General features: G+C 37.5%; 1 protein-coding gene across 2 annotated transcripts in view; it reads right to left on the minus strand.

Annotated features, from left to right (window-relative positions):
• Positions 1–1,710: 1,710 nt before the first annotated feature.
• Positions 1,711–11,101, minus strand: part of LMNB1 (lamin B1) — a 73,428-nt gene continuing 64,037 nt past the window's right edge. Inside the window, exons 10-11 of one of the 2 annotated variants that reach the window (XM_077138773.1) lie at positions 5,260–5,364; positions 1,711–2,439 (exon numbers count right to left, since the gene is read on the minus strand). In XM_077138773.1, coding sequence (XP_076994888.1) covers positions 2,398–2,439; positions 5,260–5,364 — 147 coding nt within the window. In that variant the 3' untranslated portion in view covers positions 1,711–2,397. The remainder of the gene's footprint in view (positions 2,440–5,259; positions 5,365–11,101) is intronic. The other variant, XM_077138774.1, reaches the window with a different exon arrangement.

Consider the following 11,101-nt stretch of genomic DNA (forward strand, 5'->3'; position numbering starts at 1 on the left):
AGGTCCTGAGAATACAACACAGAGAAATGCAAAAAATATGAAGTCAGATAAGTTCAGTATATGTCTAGAATAAGTCCCAGAAGGAAGGAGAAAGAACAGGGGTGAGGTAATATCCAATAAAATAAGGGCACACAGAATTTTCTTGGTGAAGAATACCGAGACCTGAGAAGAAGAACACAATTAAATCCCTATCTAAACATAGTAATCAAACTAGAAAATCAAAGACAAAACCAGAGAGGAAGATGAACTCATGATCATTGTAAAATACATAATCCAGAAATGTATTCATGGAAGCTCTATCTCTGTGTTCCACTGATGCAAAGACACAGATTTAATATAAAGAGGCAATTATTAAATTTCAAAATAAGCAGCAAATGCTACTCAGTAGTCTTTGGCAACACATACTCTGAGTCTCTCATGTTCTCTGGAAAAGAACTTAGATACAGCTCAATTTAGGAAATTCTCAATTTAGTTCAGTTTGTCCATTTAAATAGACTCAACAACCCACTGCCACACATCCTGGGAAAACAAACTATGTTAACTGAGCCCTGGATTTTCACTCTAAATTTCACCAAAATATGTACTACTCTATTACACTGTAACCGTCAATTTTCCTTAACACCAATTAATAGTATGGTTTTTTTTAAATCTAATTTATCCCACAACGAAGTACCTAGAGAGCATTTTAATGAGAAGAACCCCATCTTGTGGTAAACCACTTCACAGCAAAGTTCGGCCATATACTGCAATACCATTCTCATTCTGAAGATAAATCTGCATAGAAAAGTTATCTTATCTGCTTCACAAGGCAGAATTTCTTACCCAGGATTTATCTTGGATCTGTGATGCCACCAGAGTATGCAATAAATCTATGGAGCACAGTAATTCTGGGGCTTTCTGAGTTGTTTTCAAGAGAAAGCTGGTGGTCTTTGCACAGCTGACTGCTGGAATATTTTTAAGAGAAAAGCAAACACTGCCCCTGAGTTCACTTCTGAAATATTAATCTATTCATTCTAGATATGGTTCAGATATTCTGCTTTCTACAAGATAAACTCATTCAAGCAACACAAGACAAAAATTCCCAAGACCTACAAAAATGACAACTAATTATAATCATATATAACAACCGAGACCCCACACAGCACACACCTATATTCCATAACAGTCATAATTACGCCTCTAAAAGATGGCTTTTAATCAATTTCTTTCCAATTCCTAGTTTAAAAGGCAGTAAAACTAAAAAAGGAAAGAAAAAAAAAGGCAGTAAAACTAGACTCTAGAAATATTCTCTTCATTTCTCCTTTAAAAGAGAATATCTTCTCCCACTCTCCTCATGTTCCCATTTGACATTCCTACTTGAAAAAATTGTGAATGGTCTTTGGCCTAATTAGTGAGCTAAAAAATTTAAGCACTGTGCACAATGTCTGGCTCAATAAATATTACCTACTGTCAACTGTTTCCATTAGTTATTACCGTCATTATCAATGACAAAAGAACACTAAAAAGGAAAAAAAAGATTAAGTGTATCTGTGTTTATCCTCCTCACTGTCAAAGTCTTAAGGAAAACTCCAGTTCAAGGAGAAAGCCGAATTATTTTTATCAAAAGCAAAACCAAAATACTTTTTCTGCCAAAATGCTTTTTTTTAGTTAAAAAGACAGTAGATTAATATTAAAACAGCATTTTTATTTGTTAATGTCACATAAGAAACTTAAGCAAGTTACACTATCTTAAAAAACACAACTAATGCATTATAATAGAGAAACCCATCCCTCCCTCCCACCATTCCCTTATGAATTAAGAAGCTAAGAGAAGAAATAACCATAAAACAAAGTTTTGTGGAATCCTTCATTCAGAGTGCTTACATGATGATTAGGTTAATATTGCCTTCTTATAAAATTTTTCTTTTCTATTAAAAAAAATTTTAACCTTGATTGCTTATTACAAAAAAATTCAGTACAAAAGTTCAATATTGAAAAATGTTTTCCCCTCCCTCACAGCACCGTTATATATAGCAGAGAATAATCAAGAACAGATTGCTAATCTAGATGGAGCAATCTTCAGATTACACCCAGACACACAGTGGTTTACTTATGCCCCCTCTCATAAGAGTTTAAAAAAACACACATACAAAATATGTCAAAAATTTTGAGGGACCCTTTCCAAACAGTACAATTAGCTCAGTGTCAATAATTCACATCTTGCAACAAAGTATACGGATATGATTTCTTTTACAAAACGTTCAGTGTCAAAAAAGGAAATTAAGGCCATCAGATTCGCAGCTTAAAAATTCACATAAAGGAAATACAAAAATATTCTGTGCTTCGAGAAGGCTCTGCACTGTACGGAGGCAAGGATTACCATACTTGCTTCTGAGGAAGACAGTTGACTGGAAAAGTTCACATAATTGCACAGCTTCTATGGGATGCTCTTGGGGCTCCCTGATGAAGAAACAGAAAGAATAGTTAATGCTAAGAAAATGGATCACAGTACTACAAAGCAAGAAAAAATCCTTTAACTACAGGGATGCTACAAATCCATATCACCTAACTTCAAATGGACCCTTATCATTTCTCATTTATGCTTTCTAACCTTAAGGATTTCTTCCCTAGAATACCTCAACAAATTCTAAAACAGCGATTCTCAAATCTGGTTGCTCCAGGCTGCACAATTAGATCCTGAGGACCTTTCAAAACCTATCCAGCTAAATCCCGAGATCAATTAAATGAGAATTTTATTTAATTGGAGAAAGGCAGCCATCCATCCAACCATCCATCTCTTTTAAAGCTCCCTAAATAATTCTATCGTGCAGCCAAAACAGAAAACCACTGTTTGATATCCTTTTATAACACAGGGAGAAGACCAGCGGACTCCATTTTGAACAACCACATCAGAGCACAGCCTGCCAAATTCTAAACTTCCACATCACAAGACATTCTTGATGGATTCATCCTTGAATGTGAAGTCAAAATGGTTCCTCTCTCCATTTCTTTATCACCCACCAATTCCTTAAAATCTCACAAAATGGCCTGAAACTCACCACTTGACGAAACTGCAGCTGCTCTCTTAAAGGTTGACAAAAAAACTCCTATCAACTGAAAAGGCCTACTCTTACTCTTTATCTTTCGTGACCTCTCTGGTGCGTCCGACTCTGCTGACTCCCCTCAGCCTCCAAACCCTTTTCTGCTGGCTACAAAAGCATACCCTACTCAAACTTCTAGAAAGCCATGTCTTCCGACCGTTCGTCTTCCCCTTTGCCTCCGGCGGTGGATGCTTTTCAGGGTGCGCTCTTTGGACCTGAGTTTCTCTTTCTCCCTAAGTACTCTCTTCTCAGAGCTTCAGCCATCACTTCTTTACTGCTATGCTAACTCTCAGCTTCCAACACGCAAATTTACAACTGCCTAGTAGACATCTCTATTCTGTATCCCATTATCACATCAAATTCATAGAATTTATCATTTTCACTCTCAAAACTGATGTGCTCTTCCATCTTCCTTTGGACCCTGATATCATTATTTTCCCTGATCATAAAAGCTATCATGTTCACTCATTCTGAATTCTCTTTTTCCTTCTCTCATCTTCAGTTTAGTCAACGAGCCTTAAGGAATCTCCCTTTATATATTGCAGAGTCTCTGTGGCCTCCTTTATATGCTCAACCCCTCTCTGATTCAGCTCGCCCAGAGATATTCCAAAATGTGGTTCTCAATTTCTCCTTTGTTCTACACTGCACAGAAGCTACTTGCCTAGATTCATACCAACCTTCCAACTTCGTTTATTTCTTACATAAATCCTACAGTACAATCACATGGTCATCTCCCACTGTGAATTAAAGGTCACCACAAATTCTTTGCTACTCCTCCCATCAAGAGGTAGAGACTATTTACCCTCACATTGATTCTGGGCTGGTCTTACTTTGACTAAGAAAATGCGGTAGAAGGGGCACTGCTGGTTCTGGCCCAAACTTGAAAATATCTGGTGTTCTCCACTTTCAGTCCTTGGAAGCCAGCTGCCATGTCCTAAAGAACCTTGAGCCAAGCCACTAAATGATGACAAGCCACATGGGGAGCCTGGACAACATTCCAGCCTCACTCAAACTCCCAGCTGAACTGCATGACTGATTTCGGTCTCCACCAAGCGGAGGAGACCTGCCCAGCTGAGCTCAGTCAGATCAATCACAGGAAGTTAGAAATCACTATTTTAAGCTCCTAAATTTTGGGGTGAAATGTTAATGCAGCAATAGAAACTAAAACATCCTCAGAACACCAACATTTGCTTCTTCTCTAACACCTCCAAATAATTTCCCATCCTTCAAAATACTGGGCAAGGAATATTCTCAAAAGAGCTTGTCAGCTATGCTGGTGGCCCTGAGGTCTTCAGCTTTTCAGCAGCTACAACTCATATATATTCTAAGCCACCTGTCCTTGAAATATCTCTTATAAAATAGCTCCAGTCACTGTAATGTTTCCCAAAAAAGGGAGGAAATGAGGATCATGCTTTCTCTTCAAGAATAAAGTATCTGTTCTTAAGAGTGGTTCTCAACCCTGCAGACTAAATGCATAGGAGAATGTTTACTTGAAGTAGGCATAGCGCTAATGAAGCACAAAAAACTTAAATTATAAATCAGGCGATATGGGGATGAAGTCTTATACAGATAAAGGTAAGGACTTTGATTAATGATCAGACTCAAACAGCTTGAGAAAGTAACTGAAAGCTCAATTAGTTATTAATCATTCTCATTTGAATCAATTAAAACAAAAGAATTTTGAGTACCTTTATTTCAAGGGCTCTTAAAAGCCTAAGCATCAGCTGAAATCTATCTTGCAGTTACATAATGATTAGGAATTTATTATACTAAGAAATTAATTTGCTTTTCAATGAAGCTGAATATATTACTCTTTATTTTTTTAACTTTATGAGACCCCTGCAAAGTGATCTCCAAAGTTTTCACTCATAGAACCCATTCATTGAAAAATTTGGGGCATTCATTACAATCCAGATATTTTTATTTATAAGTAATATATATTTTCTACCATATTGTGCAAATGAAAAAGCAAGATAAAATTGAAATTTGATAGAACGAGATAGAAAAATTACAAAAGAACTGCCCTGAGGTACTAGCCTAAATATCCCCTGGAACGTAAAACCTCAGTTGGTAGATCACCATTCTGATTCATGAAGTAATGGAGGGAAACCCACAACTGGTTTTGTTCTACACATAATTTTATTAATCGTGTTGAAAACAAACATATTAAAGTGAATACCTGCTGCTGGAGCTCCTCCTCTACAACCACTTCAGGCGCTTCCTCCTCCTCCTCTTCCTCTTCAGGTATGGTTGTTTTAAAGACTGTACTTCTTTGAGCAACCTCCTAAAATCAAAAGTAGTTTGCTTTCACTTAAAACCACATATTTAAAAATCACAAAGGCTGGAGGAGTGGGAGATCTTTTCTTTGCTTAAGTTTAAAAACTAACATTCCTACTTCAAGGATTATTTTTTAAAAAGTCTTTCCATCAGTAGCTTTAGCTACTGGAACAAGAATTTTTGCATAATTAGTAGAAGTTCTTAGCTCTACAATATTTCCTGCAGGGAAGCTACTGTTACCCAATTTGAAATACCTGCTGAGATGTCTCCACTGCTTTTTATCCTATTCTGTAAGAATTCTGCAAAAGATTTGGCACACTAAATACTTGATAAAACTCAACTGGAACTCATCTTAAGGAGTTCAGCTTCTAGCAAAGAGAAGTTGCCACATGAGTGAATGAAGTAAAGCTGGAGGCTCAGCACCAACACCGGGCGAGAGGACCGCCCAGTGAGTGGGGCACAAAGGTGAGCGCCTTTCCAGTCCTGCACAGCCGCTGCCTCTTGAACGAAATGGAATCAAGGCAAATGAGCACTGCTGATCAATATCACAACAGTGAGACTCCAATGCCTTCCATACAGAAACTGTTCCATCATTCACTGGAGGTAGGACAGAAGGCAATCACGTCCATTTTCTACTAAAAGGCTCAAATACAGATTACATTCCTCTAGAGAATGCTGACTTGGCACAAACACAATGTTTTTGTTTGATAGCACAAGGCTAACCTGATGATCTGGCAGAAAGTAAATGAGTTTGTCCTAGAGAGTGCTACAGAGAATCTAATTTTATTCTGTACTTTGTCCTAGGGTCATTAAAGAAGATAATTCTACAGAGGAAAATGTTTAAATTACATTAGTAAAAGCTTATCTGAAATTTAGCACAAACCAGCTGGGAAGAAAAAAACAAAACAAAGCAAAAAAAAAACACACTGTGATAGAAATGAAACTTTAATGTTAAATATGTCCAGGTTATGCTCTGTCAGTGAAGTAGGGTGGTAGAACAGTCATATTTTGTGAGGATTTTTTATTGCTGCAGGACCAAGGAAGATGGCCATTTTAAGTTGCTCACAATTACTTAAAAACTTCAATTCTGTGAGATTAGTCGGTGTTTAAAAAAACAAATAGTCATTTCATAAATATCAGCCTGCTTTAACTGAATTAATAAAAATTTTAAAAGTATGTGGATCCATATATTCAGGAGATGTAACTGTTACTTCTAAATTCTGAGATACTGAGCTATTCGTATATAACCTGGTTGTTCCCTGTAACTTTGGTTATTTGTGTGACATCTGAGGCTTTGAGTTAGAACACTGAAGCTATGAAGGTCAAGCATTAGCCCATACAGCAACTGTTTAAAAAAGTTGAAAAAGTGATCAGACTTCAACTAGAGATATGAATGAAGCTGTTCTGGATAGGACTAAAGTAAATAACAATACAGGGTAAAGGATGATGTGGTCTATATTTCAAAACTTTAACTTCTGTGTGAGACCAAAGGCAGAAATGTTTAGTTGATACAAAATTTATATTTTGCGTTAACTCACTTGGTAGCTCACTTGGTATATCTGGGTAGCAAACTGATCTGTATGGTCAGTTTTTTTGAACACCCTAATTATATGAAATCTTGAATAGTGCATGAGATCTTTTTGGTTTGGATAGGTTAATGTGATGCCCAATATATCCCAAAGTAATTTGTGCAGAGATTTAAAACATATTTGCAAGTCCCCTTGGGCGACTGGGGAGAAAGGAGGAAATACTCAACTTCCCCATTTGGGGAATTCCTGACATTCTCACAAGTAATAGGAACAACCAAGTCAACAGGCTGAGGCCTTGATCTTGGGGGTTGTCCCTATGAAACTTATTCCTGCAAAGGATGGGCTAAGCCTATTTATAATTATGCCTAAGAGTCACCCCCAGAGAACCTCTTTTGTTGCTCAGATGTGGACTTTCTCTAAGTCATCTGGACAAATGAACTCACTGCCCTCCCCCGTATGTGGGGCATAACTCCTAGGGGTATAAAATCTCCCTGGCAACGTGGGACAGGACTCCTGGGATGAGCTGGGACCCAGTATCATGGGACTGAAAGCCTTCTTGGCCAAAAAAGAAGAAGAGAGAAATGAGATAAAACAAAGTTCCAGAGGCTGAGAAATTTCAGAGTCGAGAGTATATACTGGGGGTTATTCTTACTCATTATATAGATATCCCTATTTAGTTTATGGTATATAGGAGAGGCTAGAAGTACCTGCAACTACTGAGCTGTGTTCCGGTAGCCTTAATTCTTGAATATGACTGTATAATGATACAGGTTTTATAATGTGAACATGTGACTGTGAAAACCTTGTGTCTGGTGCTCCTTTTATCCAGGGTATGGACAGATGAGTAAAAATAAATAAATAAATAATAGGGGGGATAAGAGATAAAATAAATTGGGTAGACTGAACTACTAGTGTCAATGAGAGGGAAGGGTAAGGGGTATGGGATGTATGAGATTTTTCTTTTTATTTCTTTTTCTGGAGTGATGCTAATGCTCTAAAAATGATCATGTGTTGGATACACAACTGTTCCATTGACTGTATACAGTAGATGGACTGTGTGTGAAGATTTCTCAATAAAGATAATAAAGAGAAAAGTATGTGGAACAATTACAAGTCTTTGAAGCAAGACATCAACTAGGAGAGGACAGCATATGAAACAGAAAAAACACTCTCAAACGGCTTTGAGGGTAACCAGTTTTCCTCATTTCTTCTTAAAATGAAAGAAAAATCTTCTGTTATAGACTTCTCACATTTCAGCTTCTAGCAGCTTGTGGTAGGCACATATGCTAAAACCTAGCTGCTGGCTCTTAAAGCACACAATGTAACCTAAGATTGTTAGTGTCAAATGAGACTTAGAAAACAGACCCTTGACCAACCTCATTAATTATGAATAACTTCAATAAAACCACACTTTTAATGTAAGCCTGCTGTTAAGCACTTTTCATTTGAAAACATCTTAAAAACAATCGGTTTTTAAATTTTTTTGATACAGAAAGCCTATGGAAAACAAATGACTAATGAATAAGGTAAAAAACACTATGGAAAAATAGTAAAAAAAATACATTTAGAACCAAATGATATTGGAAGTTATAGGCCTAAGAAATTATTATAATTCAAGGTACAAATAAACACCTATCTTCATCCAAAAATTCCTCCTAAGCCTAAACACATATAAATTAAAGGCACATACAAATGGTCTTATATGACAGATTTTACTCTATGTAAAACATTATTGATCTGCCACTGTTCAATAAAAATACATTAATTTAGTCAGTGGTCACAACTCTGCAATCAGTCAAATCATGTTGGTAGCCTGGAATCAGCCACTACGAGGGAATCACACCACAGCAATCAGCAATGTCACCAAGCAGAGCCTTGTGTTTGTTGTCGCAGGAGCTAGTTGTTGAACTATAAGATCTCCCTCCATGTGTACGTAATTCTTTGCATAAAAAACTGTCAGCATGTACACATTCTGGAAGGCACAAGATTGCTTTATTTTTTATTTTCCTCACAGAAAAACATATTTTACTACAGTAATATTTATTGTTTTTAATCTTCTAGCATCTCCTCCCTCATTTCTAGGTAAGGGCCCTCAGTTTTATCTGAGGGCGATTTGGCTACAAGGTAGGGACAAAAGTCTCACTTAACTCCATCCTTCTGACTCCAGACACTGGCTTAGGGGTGAATCTATGTCCCAAGTTGGTACAATAAAAGTGAAGTCAAAGGGTGCACGGGTGGTTCAGGGGTGTTAGAATGCTCACCTTCCATGCGGGAGACCCAGGTTCAATTCCCAGACTATGCACCACCCCCCCAAAAAAAGTGAAGCCATGAATGGGTACCCTGAGGCAGAAGACGCTCCTTCTCCCAAGAAGCAAACCTGGAATGCTGCCTCTAGAAACAGCCAGCAGCCATCTGCTGTCCACAAAGGAAGACAAGCCGAGAAGGAGAGACAGCAGGCAAATCCTAGGGGCCATTGTGTGAGCCACTAGAACAAGCCCATTACTCTCTGAATTTTTGGTTATGTGAATTTCCATTATTTTTAAACTAGTTTAATTGGATTTTCTGACATCTCCAATATACCAGCAATAAGAAACATATATATGTATATGTTATACATATATATATATATATATATATAAAACGTATTAACTTATCTGACTGACAAAAGCCAATTTACCTATAATTTTATAGAAAAGTTGTCTCCAAAACGGTATTTTTAATTTGTTGCTAACATGGTCTGGGACCTATTAAGAATTAAATTCATGATACTTTCCTCATTTCTGACAGGAATCATTTAACACAGAGCCTAGCAAAGTAGAAGGCAATGAAAGTTTGCTTAAAAAAATGGTCAAACAAACCAGTGAAATACTCTAATACTGGATGGTTTGAATAATGAAGGAAAACCTTAACTTCTGGTGGCTTTATTGAAATGTCTCACAATGTATCCCACTCATGTCTTCATACAACTTTGTTCACAAGCAGTGTAGCACTTTAAACATGCTGCATTCCAAATACCACCCTAAGAGATTGTTTCTAACTTCGAACACATTTCACACACACACACACACACAAAAGTCAGATTCGGCAGCTCACAGAAGCCTACTCAAATCTGCCATGTACCTCTTACAGCAGCACTTTTCAATCTGAGTAAATAACCACTCATAACAATGTTTTGAAAGAAACATGTTCTGCCAATTTGGGATAACTACTAGTTACAGGGGCTGCAGCTATTCTAGCACACGGGTGACAGTACCCATGACAGCTAGGAAACATCCCTAAGTGCTGAAAGCAGGTAGCAAGTAGCAGGTAGCACAGAGAACAGGAACAATTCTCAACAGCCACTTGAAATGTGTGAATTATGTAAGGCATTTGAAAACTAACCCCTACCAAGAACCAAGCAGGAATGTGGAGGCAAATCCCCAACTATGGTAAAAAATCTCACAGAGCTGTACTGAGGCCTGCGGTGAAAACATAAGGCGCCACTCCCTTTTAGATCGCAGTCTTTCTCCCAGGGTGGACATCTCCCTGGCAACACGGGACAGGACTCCTGGGATGAACTAGGACCCAGCATCAAGGGATTGAGAAAAGCTTCTTGACCAAAAAGGGGAAGAGGGAAATGAGACAAAATAAAAGTGTCGGTGGCTGAGAGATTTCAAACACAGTTGAGAGACAGAGGAGGTTATTCTTATGCATTATACCGATAACCTTTTTAGTTTATGGTGTATTGGAGTGGCTGGAGGGAAGTATCTGAAACTTTTAGCTGTGCTCTAGTAGCCTTGATTCTTAAAGCCGATTGTATAAAGATATAATTTTTGCAGTGTGACTATATGATTGTAAAAACCTTGTGTCCGATGCTCCTTTTATCCAGGGTATAGACAGATAAGTAAAAAAAAATGGATAAAAAATAAATAAATAATAAGGGGGATAAGGGATAAAATAAATTGGGTAGATGGAAATGCTAGTGGTCAATGAGAGGGAGGAGTAAGGGGCATGGGATGTATGAGTATTTTTTGTTTCTTTTTTATTTCTTTTTCTGGAGTGATACAAATATTCTAAAAATGGTTATGGTCATGAATACATAATTATGTGATAATACTGTAGCCACTGAGTGTACACCATGTACGGAACGTATGTGTGGGAAGATCTGTCAATAAAAAGATTAAAAAAAATCTCAGCCTCAGATCAGGGGCACTATCATCCAGTAGACAATGAATC

This window comes from Tamandua tetradactyla, chromosome 21 (assembly GCF_023851605.1).
Source record: "Tamandua tetradactyla isolate mTamTet1 chromosome 21, mTamTet1.pri, whole genome shotgun sequence".
Lineage (NCBI taxonomy): Eukaryota > Metazoa > Chordata > Mammalia > Pilosa > Myrmecophagidae > Tamandua > Tamandua tetradactyla.